Source organism: Pholis gunnellus (assembly GCF_910591455.1).
Source record: "Pholis gunnellus genome assembly, chromosome: 23".
NCBI classification, from domain to species: Eukaryota; Metazoa; Chordata; class Actinopteri; order Perciformes; family Pholidae; genus Pholis; species Pholis gunnellus.
In genome coordinates, this window is record NC_136550.1 from 10582239 (window position 1) to 10605675 (window position 23437).

Consider the following 23437-nt stretch of genomic DNA (forward strand, 5'->3'; position numbering starts at 1 on the left):
AAATCAAACGTAACAAAGAAAACTGTTTTATTTATGATAAACAGACTGTCACCGTTTGTAGATAGAGGACTTACAGCTGAAGTCCAAAAGAAAACCTACAGAGTTTGTTTCACTGCGTCATTTCCGTTAAGAAGAACATAGATTGTTTACATCCACACGGTGGAAGCAAAGATACCGAAAAAGCAACATTTTCTTCCCAATTCAAGATTTATTTACCATAATGCATTGGAAATTCATATTAAGATAAGAAAGCGGGAAGTTTTCTTTAATTAAAATAATATTATCAAGAATAGGAGGTACGTTTTATTTTTTTCAGTTTTAACACAAGTTTCTGTGGTTAAAAAATGATCACGTTTAATCACTTGTCATTGAGTAGCCTTAGATCCATTTATTACAACCTACCGTATGTCTGAGTCTAGATTCATATCTTATATTAGCATGTGCCATATGCACTAAAAACTCCAGAAACGTTTTATGTAATGCTTTTAGATCATATCTACATATGATATCAAAGTTCAGCAAGTTAAAGTTAACCGTCATCATGATTTGAGCATTCTCATTGGTCCCTTTTTTAAGCTGCTCGGTGTCATGGCACAGTTGCTAGGATATGATGATGTGATGCTGTGTTTTACATCTTATTCATTCTGACTCATTCACACAACAATGACTCTGACATCAGCTAATTCAAATCCAGACAGATCCATTCATACTGCATTCACCCCAAAATATGAAAATACAACCAGTACAATAAATTAAGTCTTTATTTATTCAGAAAAGTGCTTATTTTTATGTCCCATGACTTCAGATGCTTTGATTGGGATACAGAAGGATTTTTATAAAAATTAACACATTTTTAGATCATTAATCATTATATACAACCACAAGTTCTCCCAGCTATTCAGTCTAGTTTGCAAGAGGTAATGTAAAAATCTGATATAAAGTGGATAACAGGGAATTACTGTAAACATTAGATTTATATTGTAACAAGGGTAAATAATTAACATATTGAAAATCTCCTGAATTACTTATATGTCTTCTTGCCACCAGTTGCATGTTGACTTGCATGTACCGAAGTTAACTCTATTTTGACCTTTAAAGTGACAATTAGGCCACTAGAACTTCTTCATGATGTGCAGCTGCAACGGTAACAACCGAAACAAAGGCTGATTTATAACCAGGCTATAAAAAATATCTCTTTCTCTCTCTCATTTGCACACACATGCACACACGCTCCTGCTTGTCCCCTCAGGTTAAATAACCTTCACCAGAACACACAGTGAGGAAGTCAAACACTGACAAACTGTATTTCTGTGCACACACACAGACGGCAAACCTCTGTTTAAATCTCTTAACATTGGTAAAAAGAAATGCAATTTCTCCAAAAATATTAACATTAAAAAATGTGTGCGTTAATCACTGTCACAATGTCTAAATACTGATTAGCTGTGTGTGTTTGTCGTCCTCTCATTACTGATTAGCTGTCAGGCAGCAATAAATGACACTGATTAACATACAGAAATGTCTCCAAAACTAAAGTCCACCAATCAGTCATTGCTCATGCGGTTGTACATTTTCCATTCCTTTTGGTTGCACATCAACACTTTTGTAGTTTCACAGTGCTAAACCAAAGGATGCAAAGACTATTCGTACTCTAAGCTCTTGACAGTGGACCGAATTGAAGGAGCTGAGATGTTAAGACCTAATCTGAAAGTGGCAACATCGTAGAGGGGAACCAGAAGCAGCTGAACTCAGTCACATGAAGGGCTTTTCCATTCAAGCCCATAGACTTCACTGTAAAAGCAACAGCGAAACTGAATCCCTGCAGTCTGCGTGCAAACTAATGTGCACCATGAGATAAGGCAATAAACTGTATGATGAGCAATTAAGACTCTGCATAACTAAGTAATGTTTATGAGGCCTAATGTACGACTCGCATCATGTGGTCTCTGTGATAGCTGAAGCTGTGAGAAATGTCACACAGGCAGGACAGTCCACGGTGCATAATCACGATTCGAACCAACTAAATATTAGAAAGGGGGGTTAGTTTGATTGATTCAGTCTCTACTGAAACTCAGCCAACACGGAGTTGTGTTGCACTTTCTTCTTCAACGACGGTGAGGAAGATGGCGGTGAGGGTGATGATGTCACAGGTGTGAGCGTGACGCTGTAGAGGTTGGTGATGAAGGCCTCCCAGCCGCGACGGAAGGCTCGGTCCAAGGCCTGACGAGAACGAGAGGGTAAAGGTTAGCGATCAACACATGATCAGAAAAAGGCATAATACACTATAATCACAGTTTAGTGGGGGGATTAGCGTGGTGATTTCCTGTTATCATTTTGATCACTTCTCTTTCTCTGTAGCATTTTATAGGTCTCTATTTTGTTAATAATTAGTTTTTTTCGGAAGTTATAAAGAACATTATAGGGAATATAAAGTATCACTTCTAAGACTTGTATTTCGTGAAGTTTCGTGTTGAATTTTGGAGCAGTTGTGGATTTCCTTGAACAAACATAACGTTTTATTCATATATATTAATTATTGAGGCAAACTTTACCCTCCACACATGTTGATTTGTCACATTTTCGCATGTTCAGCTGATCTGCTGAGTACTGTCTGAAAGGCTCTTCAGTTGACAGTCGCAGTTCATTGACAATAAGTGGAAGTATAGAAACTGTCTCTCTTGTATCTGTGGACGATGACCTGAAGATATAAAATATTCAGTGTATCATAAGCAAAAAGCTTTTTGTACCCCTCAGATATATCTTGGATGGGAACCACTGCTCTAAGCCTATTGCTATTGTGACTATAATGATTTTATGCCGTTCAAGACTCTTCGACATTGAGCAGCAACAGGAATTCTCATTTTCATTTACTTACACATCAAACTAATCTTGACCAGACACAGACTCAGAGGTCAGCCTGTGAGGCCTGAGGGTGGAGCTGATTGGTTAACGGCAGTGGAATGTTCTTTATGGTGTGGGCCTAGTGGGCGGGTAAACAGTGCCGTACTTCGTTCCACTGATCAAAGGACACGATATGGGAGGCACAGGAATGTCACCTCTGTGCATGTGTTTCCAAGGAAGCAGAAAATCGTCCGGACCATGTGAATCAGGTGAGGGGACAAGAACGCGTACCCGTCAGCTCAGCTAAAAGCCTGTCAGCGAAACCTCTGTCCCACCATCGTTTGGTTTATTCTCATGCCGTTAAATGTGACGTAAAGGAAAAATCCCATCAGAGGAAGTGACCTAATGAGTCGGTGACATGCACCAGTGGCTGTTGTACCTTGACCCTGCTGGCAATATTAGTAGGTGATAGTTTCCATGGTGATTAATAGCCCAGTATGTGGATGCTGAGGGAGAACTTTACCCCTCTGGTCCACTAACTCGGAGGACTCGGTTATGTAATGTTGAGGGCTTAAAGTTCAACTCTGTGACGTGAAGCTGAAGATGGAATTTGTGTAAATATGAGAATTAACAGAATAAAATAAAAGCCTGACAACAACTTGACAGAAACTCGTCAATTTTCTCTCACCTTGCGGTAATTCTTCACCGTGTTCCTCTTCACCACCTTCATTCCCTCCTCTTGTTCCCTTTTCATCCTCCTCTCCTCCTCTCCTTCCTCTTCTCTACCCCTCTTCTCGTCCCTGATCAGGACCTGGTCGTCCGCATCCTCCCGAATCGGGAAGTGAAGAAGCGTGGGCTCCTTCCCTCTTCCTGCTTTCTCCTTCCCTTCCTCCATCTTCTTCACTTTCTCCATCTCCACTTCAATTATCACCATGGTGCCCTCCAGGTTGCGTGGGTCCACTGGACTCTCTGTGCTCGAGCTGCGCCCATCATCCCGGGCCGGCTCCTCCTCGCCTCTCTCCACCTTCTGCTTCCTCCTGGAGCTCCTTCTCCACCTGCTGCTGCGGCGGCTGGGTTTCCTCTGGAGGAGAGTCTCCCCGTCGTCTTCCATCATCCCGTCATTGAGGTCAAACGCCTCGACTTCCTCCCTCTCATCCGCCCCTGAAATGTGCACCACACTTGGGCTCAGGCTGCTCGCCACGACTCCCCCGTCACTGCTGCTGTCCCCCCTCTTGTGACACATCTCCTCTACTTCTTCTCCCCTCACCTCCTCTCCCTCTCCGACGGCCTCAGGCTCATCAAGGCGACCATAGAAGCCACTGGATTTATCGAGGTACTTTGGCGCCCGGATGGAGCTCCGCGCGGAGCTTTTCCTGGAGTTCTTGCCAATTGTCATCTTTTCTCTTTCTGTCTCCTGTTTTTCTTTCACTCTTTCTACTATTTGTGCTTCACGGCTGAAAGACAGAAAGGGGGGGGGCAAGAGAGATCAGAGATTAATGTTGTTACATAACCCTCACTCATGAAAGGAGACCATAGATGGAAGCTCATGCCAGGGTATGTGTGACTGTCTGCATGTTTTATCTGTGTAAAATGCTGCTATGAACGGTATGCACCGAAGAACTATATAGTATCTGCCTTCACAAGATGTTTAAGAAACGAAATAACAGACAATGAGCTTTGAAGTTTTGCACCAGTAGTTCTGTTTTTGACTTCTCTCTCTGTGTGTGTGTGTGTGTCTGTGTGTCTGTGTGTGTGTGTGTGTGTGTGTGTAGGCCAGTGTTATCACGACGGTGATGATAACTGGATGTCAGAGCTAAAGACACAATGTTCTCAAAACCACAGTGCAAACACGGGCTCAGACTTTGACACTACTTAAACTAGTTGGACGCTGTACAGCATCCCGAATCAATGACTTCCATGTTGACGATCTCTCGTTCACAGTAATGTTAAAAAAAAAGAAAAAGGATCAAATTCACTGACTTTGACAAATACCAGTGAGAGGTTATTATCGGTGTCACAGCAGGTGATTTTCCAACAGCCAGCGAGGGCCAAACACCTTCTGTCACATCACTGATTTGATTGTTCCGAGAAGTGAAAAACCCACAGAAAGCTGTGAAGGCTTAGTGTTAATTACATCTTTTACAAACCAACCTTACATCAGAAACAAGTCTGCACAAATTCCTTTCTATCGGAGCGAACTTTTACGTTTTTCCTCCCAGTATCATTCGATTACAATCAAATTATGAATTATTGTTTGGCCTTACATTCATTTATCTAATACTTTAAATACTTTATAATATGAGCAGTGACTTTTGTGGGAATTGTGCGCTAAGCGGGTAGAGATATGTCAGGTGTCACACAATCTGTCCAAAATCAAACCATCGGCTAGTGGCCCAGATAACAAAGATAAAGGAGGAAACTAAAAAATGGGCAAAAGGACATCTAAAATCAAGTAACAGTGTTGAGAATGTAGACAAAGCAAGCAATGTGATCAGTAGAGCAGCAAGAGAGAGACAATCAGACAAACAGGACTGACTGAATGAATTTAACATCCTGGAATTTATTGTTAGAGGAAACAAGAAAGCTGCGACTTGTTGTCTTATAGCAACTTTATGGTAATTGATCTGAAAAGAATGTCATAGAGGAGCAATAAGCAAAATGCAGACACTTTTAGACAAGAAAGAGTTGCTTGTCTTACCTGATCTGTTGCTGTTGTCTCCTCTCTCCCCCTGTGTTTGTGTTTGTTTGTGTATCTGTGTGTGTGTACATCCAGGGTGTGTGACTGAGTGAATGACTGAGAGCTGGGAGCTCAGGATACTCCCCTAACACACAGCGTCACACACCCACCCTGCCCGAACCTGCACGTCTGTCGTCAGCAAAAGCAAATACACACATGCAAAAAGGGTACGCACACTTGCGCACACACACGCACACACAGCAGAGCACTCTCACTCTCAAGGACTCTTTGTCTCTCTCTCTCTCTCTGTCCTCTGACTCACTGAACCACGCATACCTCCTCTATACATCCTTAAACAATCATTGAGTGGGAGATAAAGTTTTGATTTAGAGTCAGAACCTACATGATTACACATACATTGGCGCACACTCATACACTCATACACACACACACAGGCTTTTCAGCTCAAGAAACATCCTACCATTAGAAGCAAACATCCTACTCTGATATCAGTGGCTGTCAATCATTAACCACGAACGTCCTCAGCTGTCACAGATAAACCTGCAGAGAACACAGATGGGGATTTCAGTTCCCCTCAAAGGCCACTTTCAACATACATTCCAGCTTCTACACTCAATAACACATGGGGCATGATGGCAGTTCATGAACATGTTCAAAACAATGTGACAGTATATAACTGTACCTGAAGTCCTTACATGAGGCAGTTTTCCACCTGTAGCTGTACGAAACACAAATTACTTCATTTCTCTGTAATCAATGTCAAACTACCACGAGGGAGTTATTAATGGGGGAGGAGAACATGCTTATGTTTTAATACTGGATAATTACTTTTTCATTTAAAATCTGCCAAACATAAAAATGTATTTGCTGAAAAATCCGCTCAGCCAAATCAGCTAATATATCAACCGATATTAGCTTACTGCAGATATCTCCTAAACACCTGCAAGACTCATACATTCCCATCAGCCTCATGTGAACTTTGTATTTAGTGACTGTTAGCGAACGCTGGCATGCTAACACGTTACAATTCAGATGGTGAACATGGTTAACATTACATGTTTAACAGCAGCAGCATGCTAGCATTCTCATAACGAGCATGTTAGCATGCTGATGTTAGCATTAAGCTCACTGTGCCTCTAGCCACTAGCATGGCTGTAGCATGGCTGTAGCATGGCTGTAGACTCAGTCCTGTCTTTTTTAACTGTAAAATGTCCCACACAGCACACGTCTTGGTCCCATTTAGTAAAAAACGAAGTGAAAAATGGGCCAGCCGCTGGCCAACAAATTAATATATATGAAAATATAAGCTCACTAATAAAATGGTCCAGTTTAAATCAATTTATTTGCGTCTTAAAATATATATTTTTCGCAGTTTAAAGCCATAAGATCATAAAGTTTTAAAGCACAAGAAAGTTAGTACCTTATATCAGACTGTCAAACTAACTAGTCAGAGGTAATTTTATGGACTTCGGATGAATTTAAAGGGCCTTTTATCATTTATAACCCATTAATAAGTGTGTATGACATCCATAAGTAGTATAACAAATGTCATAGTTGCATTCCCGCCATAAATCATACTTTTGAATCCATTATTAGTAATAATGAAACGTAATTTATTGGCAACATTGATAATATTCAAGATTTAAAAAAGTTGTTTTGGTTTGAGGCAAAATGGCTGCCTCTGAAATAAAGGAATTTGCCTCTTTATCTCTAGTAATGTGTTAAAAATAGGAATCTCTCCTGATAAGCTGGTATATCTTAATGGAAAGTATGTGTGTGTATAATGAACTAGCATTGGTCACTGAATGTTATCTCACTGTTTGGATGGTAAACACCATGTCTGGGTGGGACAGGTAATGGGAGCTGCTCAGCTGTGTGTGTGTGTGTGTGTGTGTGTGTGTGTGTGTGTGTGTGTGTGTGTGTGTGTTAGGTAATTATCTACATGGCTTTTTTTCTTTTTTAAAGTCAGCTTGAGGATGTGCTCACACGTTCTTGTACATGCACACACATGCATACTGTGAGGACACACCGACATCGGTAAAACACACAGAGAAAAAGAAACAATAAATAGTGTTATAAGAGTTATTTAAGGGTGAAAGCATGACAGTGTAGATGATGATACTTTAAAAAGGTTATTGTGACTAAACTACTTTCTAGTATCACAGGTAGTCTAGTCTACAGGTGTGTGTGTGTCAGTGAATTATTGTGCTATGACTTCATCTTTTCTTCCTCCCCTCCCAGTGCACCATCATCTTCTGTGTGAGTGTGCGTTGGGTAGCGAGGTGGACTCACACCTTTATAGCACTCCATATATAGTCACCAAGCAGGCGACGTCCCTGCGGAGAGGGCGTAGCAGCTGTCAATCACACGGGCCTGTAAAAAACCTCAGCTGCGTTTGAGGTCAGAGAGTCTCCGCCCAGGTGGGTAACCTTCAAGCGGCGACATGTTAGGGTTTTGGTGCTAAAACACAGAATTAGATGACACTAACACTAGATGTTGGTGGGCAAAAAAGGTAGACGAAAGTGTGACACGATTACCTGACTCAGAGGACAGATGTGCTGCTGGCTGCGCTTCAAATCACAATGAGCAGGCAGTCGAGACCCAACTTCTTTTGTCAAGTCAGCGTTTCTTTAACTAGTCTGGGTCAGAATCCAAAATGTGTTGCAAGAGAAAATCGTTCTGTATGGGACTGTATAGGACTCTGTCAGCAAATTCCTCCCAAACACTGATCACAAATCAGCACCTATAGTAAATATAAGACCCACAATTTCTTCCTGCAAACAGTTAAAGAGCAAATTTAAAAACAATTTTAAAAAGGCATGAATAACTGAAATAAAGGCCAAAATACAACAACAAATGTTTTACATCATCTTGGTTTATTTTCATGACGAAGGACAGAGATCACATTGTTTAATGTAAAGAACAATATTACAGTAATAAATACATAATACACCAGTAGAGCATTGACTTACAGGCACTAATCACACTGAAGCAGGCACTAGCTGTTTTTACAGTATTATACAACAGTAGGCGAGGAGCACTTTGAGCTATAATGTTATGTTGCTCTTTATTCTTCCAACTTCTGAGGATGTCACAAACAATAATCAAGCACAGCTCGAGTCATTCAAATGTATATTTGAAGCTTTTTTTTTCTTCAAATATGCTATTTAACCACTGCTACTTTAAAGTACAAGTGGTTTCCTAGTAAAAACGATTCAAGTCTTTTTATTGTCACTAAAGCATGGAAATGTAACATGGAGAGCGTGTTTTGTATTTCTTTATTGCATAAGGGCTTTACGTGAGTTTCAGTAGTGTTGTTCCCGTAGTCGGGGCATTCTTAGCTACGCTGGGTGTGGAACCGTTGCGTCTCTGTATCTGTTGTCGTCTGTGTTGCAGCATAATGTGGCCAAGTTGCACCACTTGTGTGTGGAACACAGGTGTATGAGAGCATAATAAATACAAGGAAACAGCTTTTAAGCATCGTTCTTAATTAATCTGGGAGTAAATTGTAAGCATATATGTTTGCATGTATGTAATGGATATTGTTTACTGTGAAAAAAATGCACCTTTGCTTCACAATAGTATTACAAATGCAGACTTTTTGATTAGACAGGTTGTATAAAGCTTATTATCATGCAATGACGGTGACGTTGTTGTAACATGTGACTAAAAAACGCATCGATGTGGATGATTGCGGACACTAATTAGGCTCAGCCATAAATAAAAAATAATCACCAGGAATGAGTTACGCTGCAGGATTTAAACTGAGCACAAGTAAACATGTGAAACCCTACGAATGAGCTAAGCGCGGACTCTGTACTACGACGCGTCACTCCTCGAGCTTTAAGGAGTCATGTATTGGTGGTGGAACCGCATGCCGTTAAAAGAAATGAAAAAACTGGCGCCCCCATCAGGCAAATGTTAAAACTCCAGAGTCGTCCTCCACTGTTCTGCTGGACAGGGACGCCTAAGTCACTAAAAGCAAAGAAAACCCTGATACACACACACACACACTAACATACACTGTTGTACCAACACACTCACTCAATATATACACACACGTACATCGACTACCTGACACATAAAAGAGCAGATACGTTTAAATGTGACCTCAAACAGATATTCCTTTCTGTTTTACAGTATTTACAACAGAGAGCTACATATGCAGCATTAGACGGCAGAGTACGCTTTACAATGTGTGTGTGTGTGTGTGTGTGTGTGTGTGTGTGTGTGTTCTTTAGACCTCAACTGCACGGTCTGAACCAAGTCCCTGAGCCTGCAGAGCATCCTCTCTCTTCATCTTGGGTTTCTCTGTCCGTGTGTGCCACACCAGCACCTATAAAAACACACAGAATGGACAAAAAAAAATTTGAAAATGAAATTTGCTAACAAATATACTGCAAATGACCTAAAAAAATTATCTCTATCGGCTCTTCTTTCCTATTACACACATACATGATAGTCATCTTTAATTCAAGCTCTCAAGTCCTTCCTTCTCTCTCTCTCTCATTATCTTTCTAACACACGCTCGTACTTTAGAGCAGTTGTCCGCTTTCGGCTCCAGTTCGTCCATGGTGACCAATCCCTGAAGGAGGCTGCTCTCCAGGAAGCCCATTGGTGCGTCGCCGTCAAAACAGGCCTCTGGGTTGGCCAGGACCAGTTTGAGGGACACAGCGAAGCCGGCCATGTCCATCGGGAAGGGGCGACTGGGACGCCAGCCGGTATGGAAGCGAACCACCTTAGCAGAATCACAACAACAACAAAAAAACATATCTATTTGTGTACAATTTGGCCGATTAATTTGTTAAATTAAGCAAAACAGCTCGTCAGCATTATTCATCTTAGACTTGTTCCTTCAGTTCCACAGTAATATAAAAACGGGAGCACCTACCTTTCCTTCTTCCACCACGGGCCTCTCGTATTTCATCCCTCCGACCAGCCCCACTGGCCACACTGACACTCGCTGGGTGTTCCTCATCTGACACAAGACAAGGGCAACTTTGTTTTTCTCCTTCAATCATGGCACATTTAAAACACTCACTTCCCTTATCTGTAGACTAACAAACTAAAGCAGTCCCCGTGGACGACACGCCGAAACCCACCTCTTCAAATATCTGCAGGCTGTATGTGTTATCGTCGTCAGCGAAGTAAACCACTCCCTGCTGGTTGTCTCCTCCTGGCTGAGCCCTTCTGTCCTCTCTGAGCCACCGTAGACCCTCATTCCGCTGCTCAACTCCGCGAGGCTTCAGCCAGCTGGGGTCACCCTGAGGTGGAGAGTTAGCATTCAGACCGAAAGTTTTTAAAAAAACGCTCTTTTGTTCACACTTAAACGGCTGCCATGTCTCTACCCACCTCCTGCAGTTTGCGGTCCTTGGCGGTGGGCATGTGTAGGTGTGTGTAGGCCAGGCCACTCTTCACCAGGAGGTCAGACACCAGCGGCGTCTTGTGTGGCGAGTCCTCCACAACGATCCAGTGGAGCTGAGGAACATGGAGGAAGGTCTGGGACAGACGAGTCAGCTCGGCCTTCTGCACCAGCCTGGACGGGGACGGGCAGAAATCAGAGGAATGATGTGTTTGTGTATGAAAGAGAAATGGACAGTAATAGAGGAGGGTGGAGGTGAAGTAGGCTAGTGAGCAGGAAAGAAGGTAAGGAAACCGGCCTCCCTGGGCTACCTTGCATATGTTGGGGTGATGACAAAGATGGTGGGCTTCGCTGGCTGTTTCTGTGGTTGCTTCGTCGCCTCGGACTTCCTTATCTGCTCCTGAAAACGATGCAGCTCCCCCCGCAGCCGAGATATGGTACGGTCTTTAGGCATGTCGTGCTCTGTGCAGTCGCAGCGCTGACCTGCAACATGTTTGGCACAAGACAAGTTAAAGTACAAAAGCTAAACCTCTCTTCCCAAACTTTAAGATCAGGCATATTGGGAAATGGAATCTTCAATATACGTTTCCAAAAATTAAAGGATCAACATGGCTTATAAAGCAAAGAAAGCTGATCACTTCCATGTGTTTTGGGGTATCCCCCTCTATTAATCTTTAATCGTCATTTAATCTATAAATCGTCTTTACTTTGTTATTGTCAAATCAATCAATCTACACATCTGTCTGTCATGGACGCAGCCTATAATACCTATGGGTAAAGTCTTGATGGACCTTTTTCACAGCAGACATTTGAACACGTCATAGTAGGAAAAGCACAAGTACATTTAATAACATTAATGATAGCTGCATACCACTTAGTGGGGGCCCTGGTATGGTCTGTGCTGGCTCACTAGTGTCGCTCTCTGGGACACTTATTGGCACAGAGCCATCGTTAATGTCAGCAATTTCACCTGTGCTTTTCCTACTACAATGTTTAAATTGTAAATTGTACATGTTTTAAATGTCTGCTGTAGAAAAGAGGCCATTGAGGCTGTGTGGTGGTGACCACTCACCCAGCTGCATCAGCGCATAGACGAGGCCCATGAGGGAGACCATGAAGTAGAGCACGAACACAGTCTTCAGCTTCAGCTTCATCCTCGCTGCCATGGTACCCTGACCAGCTGAAAGGATGACAACATGGTAAACATTACCACTCAAAGTATTCCTCTAAGGATTGTTTTTGTATTTTATCACTTGTTATTTTCGTCTCGAGGCTGTGATAACTATCCACAAGTCTGTTCCTCAAATGCCACTCAACATTAAGCTAACTAGCTTAGAGGGACAGCATTCGCATTCAATTTTAACCTTAAAATCAGTGTTAGCTAAGCTATGTTAGCTTGACTGTGTTTGCACAGAAAATAGCTCGACTCTCGTTTTCTTTCACTTACCAGAGGCGGGAGATCTTAGAAGACGGGAGCGGTGGAGTCGACTTATGAGCAGAAAGGTTCATTTCATCTTTGACAAATGTGAGCAAAGGCACCTCAGTGCATCAAAACGTCCATTCATTTGCCTTAGCAATGTACCAACAACTTCCGGTTTCAGTGCAACACGGTAAGGAGCCCCCCTCAGAACGTGTACAATCACGTAGTTCAAATAGTTCCACGTGAGTCCTGCACAACCGACGGTTTAAAAAATAGTAATAAACGTTTAATAGCATCTCTTTTTTATTATTGTAAAGGCTGGAAAGCACTTTATTCTTTCCAATGTTTAATTTCTACAACCATATGTTATTTGTGGAAGTCCATTTCCATTTTTAAAAAGATGAGATGGTGGGCATAACAAATAAAACTCATGGTAAATCAAAATTGTGCAATGCTAATGTAACATAATAATATAGTGATTTATAAGTAATTATAGGTATTTTGATTCCCTTTACCAGGCAGAGATGGGCCTCTATATATTCCACTGTTTAGTCCCTTGAAAAGAAAACTTAAAAGATCATAAATGACAAAAAACAAAAGGGCATCTCTTGAAAAGTCAAACAACTTTCCTTTATTTGTAACATACAAATAAAACACTGACAAGGCAGAATGACTTAGTTTTCCCTTTCATTGTCGTTTATGGACAGGACTGTAACACTCACTCTCAAACATGGAGCTTCACTTTCAACAACATGTTTAAAAAGTGTTTCACCTGTAAAAGGCCAAGAAATGAAAATGAAGATGGATCCACAACAGCTTATATATACACACATACACAGAGAAAAGACCAAGAGAAGGATCAGTGATTTTGTGAGGGTTTGTAACCATTTTCCAAAATAAAAGCACTCACTGACTTAAAATAAACTGGTTGAGTTTAGGCTCATTTTTAAACTTAAGATATTTTCACAAACAGTGAGCCTTTTCTTTTTTTTTTTTTTTAAAGACAGCCCACCTATCTGGATTTAATGTAACCACTGAGCACTGATCTAGGGTCAGTTCAAACTTTGTGTCATTCACTTTCATGCAATTTCACATTTCCAAGGCATAGAGGAGCTTTTTCCTTTTGACTGTAACACATCGTAAAAATACTATGGCATGACACACAAACAAAGAAAACTGACTCTAGGTCAGAGCTGGGGCCAATCAAATCCAGCCGACATGGCTGTTAAATAAAACAGATGAGGTTTGATTACGTTTGATTAACCTGAGAGAGAGAGAGAGACTGTCAGTCGGTTGATATACTACCACTATGTACAACATCTCCTTTGTATTGTAACCTATGCTGTACAAAAAAAAAAAGACTTACTGTACTTATCAGAAGGTAGTCTAGAACTAAAACAAGCACTATTTTGTTGTTCATGATCAAACAAGCATGAGAGATCAACATGTGGTCTTGAGGTGCTGAATATTTTTATAAGTCTCTACCCAGTCTAGAAGCAACCACAAACTTTCACCCCACGATCGGGACTTTGTCCTCCAAATGTTTTTGGTGATACAAAACATTTGGATCTTTTGTAACACGCAGTATTTCTGTATCTAGGCGTAAGAAAGAGTCCGTCGACTTCACATTTCAGTCTGCCCTGCCTCACATACTTTCACCAGGCTTTCGTCTGAGACAAACCTCAAGTTGAGCCTCGATATGATTAAACTAACGCACCAATGAAAGCCCCTCACAGCCACACGACATGGAGGAACCTTTACATCCACAGCAGAACGGTAAAGTGATATTATTTTTTACATCTCCAGCCCACAAGGACAATCTGTACAAACTAACTACAATCCTGCAATTAAGAAGGGTTTGATGGTGGTTTCTAGACGGGGGCTTCTTATCCGGCAGACCAGCACTCGAAACTGTCCAAAAATACCCTGAAGGTTTTGTAAACAGACACGGAATTAAACAGATCGACGGCAATGTGGCATCTAAAATCCAAAGTGGAGCAGGAACCTTGTTCCACGTGTACGGTACAAATCTTACAGTACGGACTTTACGGAATACCGAATGTCAGCACTCACTCACACAGCTCCCTCATCACATATTTCTAACATGCACTGAATCATGGGACACTTGTTCAAAAGCAGCGCTGTTGATCATGATCTAGACTACGAGTTTTGTGTTAACATTTCTAAACTTTGTCATACAAACTAACGACAGTGGGCCGGCAAAACGGGTGCTAATGAGAAGAAGAGGAATAACGACCATGGAAAAAGAAAAAAAAGAAAAACACTTTGGGTGCTCTGCAATCACTTCCATCATCCATCCATCCGATCTGTGTTCCCTCCTCCGAAGCTAAAAGCATTCATCAGCCTCAGGCGGCCACATAATGAAACGGCGACTTCTACCGATCCTCATCCATGTTAAATCAATATGATTCGCTCATGCTAACAAACTATGTAAGAGAAGGGATGGAGGATAGTTTTGTAGTATTTTTTTTTTTTTAAATACAGCTAAAAAAAAAGGTAGCGTCAACATCAACTTGTTTATCATTAGTACCTCTTGGAAACGAAGCCAACGGAGAGGTGAGCGGGAGTGATGCAATTGTACAAAGGGGGATTGTACAAAGGGGGAGGGGGGGGGGGGGGGGGGGGGTCAACATGAACGCGTCCGCAGTCATCGACCGGGACCTCGAGGACATGGAGGCAGAAAGAAGAGGAGAAAGCAACGGACTGGGAGGATGCTATATTACAGATGTGAAGCATGTGAACACGCTCTATGGCGAGGGTTGAATCTGTCAGCGTGGAAACAATGACATGCAGCTCTGATTAGGAACTGAACTGAGGGAACATCTGAATGAGCAAGAGAGTCCGACTGGGATTAAGTTGACAGTGTGGAGTTTGCTGCTAGCTGCACTTCACTTGTTACAAAACCACTTACAAGCCATTTTGGATACAACAGGTGGTGTCCCGGTACAGCAGGGTTTGACTGTTTTCTGGGACCCAGATGTGAGTACTTTAGGCCTAATCGTGGGATCCTGGTTCAGTGAAACAAGCTGGTAGTCTCAGCGTGGGGGGGGGGGGCCCAAAAGAAATCCGGGGCTGTATAACAGAAACTGACTAAATCTTCTTATCTGATGGAAACTTGAACGAGGGTCGTGATTTGTTTAGAAAAATGTACGGTCACGCCTTGACTTGAGGTAGTAAGTTTCTATAATACAGCCTCAGAACGGGTCCCGAGCCACAGGTTAAGAAGCGCCGCAGGGTGATTGAATACAGCACGCAGACGAGGCTCATTGCCGTGGTAGAGAATGTCAGCGATGACTTTGCTTTTTCTTGACTGGGAACTACTAATTGTCGTCAGTAACTGGGATAAGAGAATGAGAAAAAGAAGGCTTGGACATTGAACCAATAAGGAGGAAAGAAAGAACAGGAGCCATGTGTGAAAGCTCACACTGCGTACTGCTTTTTGGAGCAGGACTACACGCGCACACACACACACACACACATACTCACACAAACACTCACACAAACAAAAATAACCCACACAAATCTCAATCCATAATGCGACACCAATACCTGTCGCCAGGTATTCCGCCGTGGGTTCACTTTTAAACGGCACTCTACAGCCGGGGGGGGGCAAACTCAAAACGCTTGCGGAGTAGCAGGCAGCTCAAGCTTTCACACACAGCCATGAAAGTTGCTGGCTTTTTTAACCAATCATAAAAAGGGCGGAGCCAGAGCGGATCAGTGGCAGCAGCCCCCGCAGTGGCCACCCCCGTGGGTGTGTCCCGCCGAGGCCTCGCCGTGTTTGGTCCGCCGGCTGAGGATCTCGTAGGAGCAGTCGTCGCCGCAGCAGCCCGACATGCTCGGCGAAGTCTCGTCGATCTCAAACCTAAGAGAGAGAAAGAGAGAGAGAGAGAGAGAGAGGTTTCACATTCCAGGTCTGTCCTTTAACGTTAAAAACAAACATGGCCTTTGTGGAGCCGGTACACTCACTGTAAAGCTTCTCTGAAGAACTGGTAAGCCCCGTGGTTGTGTTTGAAAACTGTCAACATCACTTTCTTCATCTGCGTACTGGACACAGAGCGAGAGAGAGGGAGAGAGAGAGAGAGAGAGAGAGAGAGAGAGAGAGAGAGAGAGAGAGAGAGAGAGAGAGAGAGAGCAACAGAGCAGAAAGGAAACTTAGTTTCACATGACTGAAGGATGTGATGGGCAGATCTTCCAGTAGACTAAAGTTGTGAGTGCAGTCAGTGTTTCCCACCAAAACACATTGTATGCATCCTTGAGATTGTTTTACATGCTCAGAAAAAACTAATATTTATACAATTGTTTTACAGCTGTTAGCACATAATACAACAATTCATCCAGAGTAACTTGGTCATTCACACATATACACATTATGGGGGCAGCTGTGGGTTTTACCTGTTAGCGATGAGCTGTAGAATCTGGATGAGGAACTTTCCGAGTCCTTTCCTCCGCACTCTGCTCTCTAACTGTACCTCATAGCTGCAGAGTCAAGATCAGAGGGAGCATACTGTTCAAAATAAATCTTAGTAACAAGTGAAATACATTTTTCTTCACTCGTGGTAATAAAAGCTACTGCTGGAACGTACCAATATAAAACCTCCTCCCCACACTCCACGTCGAATCGGAAGTGAGAGAAGGCCACGGGGGCGGAGTCTCCGTCGCGGGCCAGTAGGTACCACGCCCTCTCATCGTTCATCTCCTCCCTCTTTTCCCTCTCCTTCCACCCCCACTCGCTCTGCTCATACCTGCAGCAACAGCAAAAGGGAGAAAGCGGGTCATCTCAAACCTGGCCTGCCAATTTGACCCTCGCCTGGCATGTCTGCACTTCTTCTTCTCCTATCTATTTTCAGCAGTAATCTACCACTCGCCAGACTGTTCATCCTTGTTAAATATGGGTCACTTTGTTCCTCAGCTACAGAGTACAGACTTCTTACAGTGTTTGCATGTTGGCTCTGGTGAGCTCGAAGGCCCACTCCACAGACAGCGGGTTGAGGGAGGTCACTCTCTTACACTCTATCTGCAGGTTCAGCCTAGACGGAAGGACAAGGAAACAGGGTCATTAACTACATCGAGAATGTGTGTGTGTGTGTCTGTTGAAGTAAAGCGACAGAAAGACTCAGAAGAACAGACAGAAATGCCATCAGCAGACCAACCAAAAGAAATGACACAAGTACGTATTTCATGAAATACTGAAGAAGTCCTTTGTAGCATTGCGTACCCATTTCTGTCGTACTTTTTGAAGGCTGGGAAGGCAGCCAGGGGGTCATCAAGCTGTGATGAGAAGAAGCAAAATTAGCTGAAAGACACTTTCAAAAACACAAAACTGTGTTTATCAAATATGAGCCGTTTCTAGCTTTGATTGGTTATCGCTCATCAAAATGATCGTTAGTTTCGCTACACTTCTGTATTTTTTGTGAATGCAGTAAATCCCCCCAATGGACTGTAACAGACACTGTATAATCCAAACATCCCTCAGGCTCAACTACAGGCTCTGGAGCCTAAATAAGCCAATCAGGGCCCATACAGGCAGGAACATCACAGGGCTGTTAGCGTTATTCACTCATAATAAACGCTCACAAAGTCTTCTTTTCCTTGGCCCCGATAGAATACATAATATCGAAGAATACACCTCTTCTTGCAAAGATTGTGAGACATTTGGGCCCCTGGGCACAGACGTGTGATCTGTGCAGCTTTATTAGGGGAAAGATGAATCAGTTCAGACTTCTACTTTTTTGAACGAGCCATTCGATTTTTCAAATGACGTAGGAGAAACTGCCAGAAGCTGGATCTCCCAGAAAACGTTTTTTAAGCAGTGAACACACCATTTTGTTCCTTTGGAACAATAATCAGAGTCAAGATTCATCACTGTTGGCAAGAGCACAAACAAACAGAAAAGTTACTTTGGGAGAATTTCTTGCATTCCTGCTCTGTTGGCACATCAACAGTGAAAAGGGGGCGGGAGAGAGAGAGAGAGAACAGCATGCCACACAGAGTGCCCCATTTTGGGACAAAGTGACACAGAAAAGTAAGAAGTGCGGGCGGGCCTGCTCAGAGCTTGTGGAGGAAGTAGCTGCAGCTCAGCTCGAGGAGGCCGGGGTGTGAGCTTTGTTCAGTAAAGGTTTACACCTCGAGCCAACCTCCAAGCTGCTCTGTGTTCCACTACACGGCTAGGATTTAATAATGCTGATCAATTATGCATAGAGAAACATATGGCACTGCATTGGGGAGGATATCAATTACGGGTTCAGTCAAGAGTAAGAAGGGCATCCCCATCTTTTGGTGTCATTGCATTGAACCATGTCTGTTACTGCAAGTTAACAAATGAGACAAATCACAGCTCACAGTGGAGGTTTCAAGTGTTTTCAGTGCTCGGTGCCATCTGAAGCCAAACCTGAAACAGCACGTAATAGGGCCAAGTGGTGGAGGCTTTTATGTGAAGCACTTAGTTGAAAAAGTGCCTTTATTTCCAACATTAACGCCCTGCCATTATCAACTGTCAGAACTACACAAATGTGAATGTTGCGCTTGCTTTGCAGCCATCCAGCAGCTCACAACTAAACCACTGTTTCAATTCCATCTCCCCAAAAGACTCCCTCAAAAGCCCCTCCATGAGGACCGCTCCCAAGGCTGACAATAGCTGCCTCTCTGGTTAATCTGCAACCCAAAAATAAAAATCACCTTATTGGCTGCCTCCACCTTGGCACAGACGGCATCCATGGCTGCCCTCTCTTCCTGACGCCGGGCCTTCTTCTCCTTTGCTCTGTTGGACTTCCTCTGGACACAGGAAATAAGGAAAGGGGTAAATGGAGGATTGTGTCGAGGTGGAGGCAGAAGAGAAAAGCAGGGACAAAGGAGAGAAGAGAGGGAAAATATGGAAGAAAGTAGGACGATGGCAAGGGGCGAAAATATATAGGACACGTGTGTCAGAAATATCATTTTTCCAAACTACTCCTTATTCAACCACCTTGTGATCAGGCCCACCGTTCACTGACAGACAATTATTTATATCTGTTTGATACAAAAAAAAAGAAAGACCACCACCACGTGTCAGCGCTGTGTAAAGGAAGTGGAGCGGTTCTATTCGCTGATGTTGCATATTGCTCTCGACTATGTGGGACTGTAGTGTTGGGAGAAATTCTCTGATGCTCATATTTAGCCTGCACTTGGCTTGATGTCCAGCACTCGTATCAGCAATGGTGCAACCATAACTCACACACATTATTACTCTGACTGCATCAATGCCTGGCTGACAACACACACACACACATTCAAAGCTGCTATAAATATGTCTCTAGCAGGTGCACTGCCATAAATAATAAGATTATTAGCTGTCTTTAATTATTGGCACCTGCAATTTATGGAGAACACAGTCACTTTTAATTGGGTTTTGGACAGGAGTCATATAAAAAGCTATCTTCAGACATTACTCTGGGGATTTTTGATCATTTATAGATTGATCAACACTGGAAAATCATCATTCGTTGTGTCCCTACACTGCCAGCATACTATTTTGCTATGAACCACCTTGCGAAGCCTCGTGTAATTACACATGACCACGTTTTTCAGTGACATGTTTACAGCGCCGGTGCTTCATGAACAAACAAGTAGGCATTAGCTCATTAGATCCAGACCCGAGAGGTAACAATTATGGGCAGGAATGCATTGAATTGCCAACTATAGCTCAGGGCATTAACTCTGTACCAAGCACCGAGAGGCTGCAGACTGAGCCGGGACTGTGGAAACACGTGGATCGGTTTAAGTGGAGTGAAAGTGGAGGATAGACTCGGGTCTGCTTAAAGAGACTGACGTTAGCTCAAGTTATGGAGACTAACTCAGCTCTACAGCACGAGTGCAGGCCTGGCTGCTGCTAAGAAGTACACTGTTCACCCCCAACGAGTCTGAATTTATTACAATAAGGTGGGCTGAGACAACACACTTCTGGCTTGTTGGTATAAACATATATAAATATACAACCACACACACTAGTGGTTAGCAGTAACAGCTAGCAAAGCACTCGTTATGTACATGGCATTCCTAAGTGGCTAACACAGCTAGCACGCTAACAATGGCACAGCACACACCGGGAGAAGTTAACTGTGCGTAACGGCGAGGACAATGCGGTAATAACGCTGAAAATATGAAGCTGAGTGTACGCTTTGGTGCTGCCGTTACAATGCTAACCAGGCTAACGTTGTCTGGAGCTAGCTAACGTTAACGGCAGCCAAATAAGCCCACCGACACCTTAGACTACACACATCCACCATGGTCTCTCTTCCTCCCTCCTTCAATCTCTCTTCCATCTCACCATCACGCATGAGCCCCAAAACATTCACCTTTCGTGTACTCACCTCGCATCGAGACATGAACCAAAACACATAAAAACTCACCCCCATTGTGCAGCTGTTTGGTATCGATCCCCCGGAGAGAGAAACACACCTATTGTCCGCGTGCTGTGCTGTTGTTGAGTTATTAGTCTCGTCACCACAGAGAAGGGGCCAGATTAATATGACAATGAATGTGTGCTAACGAGGCTAGCTGGAGGTAGCACCGACTGATGGCTGCGGGAGAACCAGCACTTAGGCGAACATTTGGTTAAACAAACATCAATGAAAAATGAAAACGCTGTTTTTGTTCTCTTTAAATCGGATTGGCGCCAAGAGTGCGAGGCTGAATTTATTACAGGTCCTTTCCTTGCCCCCTTTCTTTCCTCTCCTCTCCGTCGCGTCCAACTATGCTACGTTCACGTACTCTTCATTGGCTCCGACTTCTGAGTACTACTGAATACCTACTCCAAAACGTTGGGGAGAGTAATATTTATGAGAAATACATACTTTTATTTTACGGTTAACAGAGATGAGTCCCCTAAATGTTGCTTCAAAGTGGTGGTGCAGGAGGTATTCAGATCATTTATGTATTTATATTTTAATCTAAAATTAGCACAAAGTCCAAGTAAACTCCATTACAAGACCTGCATTCAAAATGTCACTTAGCTAAATAATGTAGGCTGTTATCAACAAAATGTACTTAAGGCATGAAAGGTGAGGGTTCTCATTTTGCAGTAGAATAACTCCCTGTGAGTGTTATATTATTATATTGTATTATTTTTGGTGGTGCAGAGACAATTTAGGGTTTCTAGTTGGTCGAATTCAAGATAGCTGAAACGATTTCAATATTTTTTGGGGTAGTTTATCCTATAACAATGCATCGGTTTATAGAAGGTCATTATAGATTTTGTGAGTAAAATCCTAATCTGCAAGGTAAAGTGCAAGTTTAAAGCTGCAGAAAACAAAAATGCTACAAGTACAAGTACCTCAAAATTGCACTTTCTATAGCCTGTACGGTTGTTACAGCACAACAAATGTACTTCAACAACTCATGAGTATCCATGAACGTGGATGAAACCTCTGATGTTTCTATAATTCATTTAGACTATTTTATAAACCGTGTGGCACATTTGTTATGGTGGCAAATTTTCCCAAAAAATAATACATCCCTGAAAACAGAAGAATATATTACTTTCATGAAGTCAGTAGATTCCACTGATTGTAACCATTAATTGTTGGAATAATTCTAAACATCTCTAATTACCACGAGAACTTTAAGGCCCACTGGTACTGACATTAAACCGACATTTTCTATTTATAGTCTAGATAACAGTTGTAACCACACGTGTACCACAGAATGTTGTAGAAATCATAGAAAAATTCTGGCAGCGGTGGGATTTGAACCCACGCCTCCGAAGAGACTGGAGCCTTAATCCAGCGCCTTAGACCGCTCGGCCACGCTACCTTGTACACATGCCATAAATATATACTTTTGAGTTTTCCGACAGCACTTGAAAGCAGCACCACTTTAGCGCGAATATGGTTTCCTTGTTTAGAAAGTGACGACAGACGGGTGGACGGGTCAAGAAGCGTCATACTGCAAGTCGATTAAACTTTGGCCATAACTGTCATGACAGAATATCTTTTAAACATTATAATGAACCCGAACTAATTATAATAGCCAACAGAAATGCAGGGAGTTGAGTTAAAGTATTACATATTATATGTAACACAATTACTTTGAACCCATTACACCCAGCTATCAGTGATATATGCATTATATTTTCTCTATATTACCTAAAAATACTTTCTTTCAGATGTTCTACTTACTTATGTTAAACTAGTATATATCAAATTTAGGGCGATGAGATGTGTTTGGATGGTATATCATGTTTTAAAATATAAAAAAAATAAATGTATTCATGTATTCTCTCTATTAATCTTGCATTTACAGTACAATGTGTACTTTATAAAGTAACCAGCCATTTCTATAGATGTTATTCAGGGCTGTAGGACACAGGCTCAGGAGTTCTTTTCTGGGAAACAGTTTACACTTTCTAATTTAAAGTGTAGTTTTTTTACATGGGCATACTGATATTTTGTAAACATGTATACATGCATGATTTTTCGGGAAATTAGAGAACAATCTTAGACAGCTTCTAGATCGTGGTATAGAGAAACATTTTTTCTTCGAAAACAAATGTTGAAAAATATGAAAAAGAAGAAAAAGAAAAGTCACTGGACTATCAAAATTATTATTAGAAAGTATATGGGCTGGAGGGTCTGCCTCATTGATATCAAAATACAAATATTAATCAATGAACACAGAGGGTATAATAAGCTCCTGGTTGTCTTGTTATCTGAGAAGCAGTTCATCACATTGGCCACTAGGTGGTAACGTGGAGTGTTAAATCACTCAGTTCACGTTGCAGCAGATCTTTACTTCTTCCAACCCTAGAATTAAGCTCCAGACAAGGTAACAGACAAGCCTAGCTTTAGGAAATATAGACCTTTATTTCAGCTGCCTCTGCTTCCATTTCGAGTACACTTCTACCCTTTAGGCTCTTATGAACAAACTGTAATTGTCTGGTGAAGCACACTGTGGTATCTATCAAATGCATCATTTGGTTAGAAAGCAGCTGCAAACATGTAAAGGAAGACTGTGATTAAGCTCACTTCAGCCTAAACTCACTGTTGAGTGCAGAAACACTGCTGAAGGAATGTCAAAGCATCCTGTTGTAATGCATCTGAGGGGCGATAATAACATCGCA

The 23437-nt window shown here is 42.3% G+C and overlaps 3 protein-coding genes across 3 annotated transcripts; all 3 read right to left on the reverse strand.

Annotated features, from left to right (window-relative positions):
- Positions 1–747: 747 nt before the first annotated feature.
- On the reverse strand, positions 748–5666 carry LOC306714429 (uncharacterized protein). Its single transcript, XM_079184460.1, has 3 exons — positions 5540–5666; positions 3530–4295; positions 748–2220 (listed from the first exon to the last, which is right to left on the reverse strand). Exons 1-3 carry the CDS (start codon positions 5608–5610, stop codon positions 2062–2064), a joined length of 996 nt encoding a protein of 331 aa, XP_079040586.1. The 5' UTR covers positions 5611–5666; the 3' UTR covers positions 748–2061.
- Positions 5667–8433: 2767 nt separating this feature from the next.
- On the reverse strand, positions 8434–12488 carry b3gat3 (beta-1,3-glucuronyltransferase 3 (glucuronosyltransferase I)). The gene is made up of 8 exons (XM_079185286.1): positions 12349–12488; positions 11974–12081; positions 11213–11384; positions 10892–11075; positions 10642–10803; positions 10431–10517; positions 10074–10277; positions 8434–9875 (listed from the first exon to the last, which is right to left on the reverse strand). Exons 2-8 carry the CDS (start codon positions 12065–12067, stop codon positions 9777–9779), a joined length of 1002 nt encoding a protein of 333 aa, XP_079041412.1. The 5' UTR covers positions 12068–12081; positions 12349–12488; the 3' UTR covers positions 8434–9776.
- A 436-nt stretch (positions 12489–12924) lies between these two features.
- On the reverse strand, positions 12925–21066 carry naa40 (N-alpha-acetyltransferase 40, NatD catalytic subunit). The gene is made up of 8 exons (XM_079185252.1): positions 20730–21066; positions 19021–19116; positions 17561–17613; positions 17277–17372; positions 16929–17087; positions 16738–16821; positions 16312–16389; positions 12925–16207 (listed from the first exon to the last, which is right to left on the reverse strand). The coding sequence occupies exons 1-8, from the start codon at positions 20733–20735 to the stop codon at positions 16060–16062; spliced, it is 720 nt and encodes a 239-aa protein (XP_079041378.1). The 5' UTR covers positions 20736–21066; the 3' UTR covers positions 12925–16059.
- Positions 21067–23437: the final 2371 nt, after the last annotated feature.

Coding starts and splice junctions, on each gene's coding strand:
- b3gat3 (XM_079185286.1), bottom strand. CDS start 12,067: ATGGCAGCGAGGATGAAGCTGAAGCTGAAGACTGTGTTCGTGCTCTAC. Junction 11,385..11,973: donor CTATGCGCTGATGCAGCTGG/GTGAGTGGTCAC, acceptor AACATGTTGCAG/GTCAGCGCTGCGACTGCACA. Junction 11,076..11,212: donor ATCACCCCAACATATGCAAG/GTAGCCCAGGGA, acceptor GTCCCCGTCCAG/GCTGGTGCAGAAGGCCGAGC.
- LOC306714429 (XM_079184460.1), bottom strand. CDS start 5,610: ATGTACACACACACAGATACACAAACAAACACAAACACAGGGGGAGAG. Junction 4,296..5,539: donor AGACAACAGCAACAGATCAG/GTAAGACAAGCA, acceptor TCTGTCTTTCAG/CCGTGAAGCACAAATAGTAG. Junction 2,221..3,529: donor CGGTGAAGAATTACCGCAAG/GTGAGAGAAAAT, acceptor CGTTCTCGTCAG/GCCTTGGACCGAGCCTTCCG.
- naa40 (XM_079185252.1), bottom strand. Junction 17,088..17,276: donor AGAGCCAACATGCAAACACT/GTAAGAAGTCTG, acceptor CTGTTGCTGCAG/GTATGAGCAGAGCGAGTGGG. Junction 16,208..16,311: donor TTCTTCAGAGAAGCTTTACA/GTGAGTGTACCG, acceptor TCTCTCTCTTAG/GTTTGAGATCGACGAGACTT.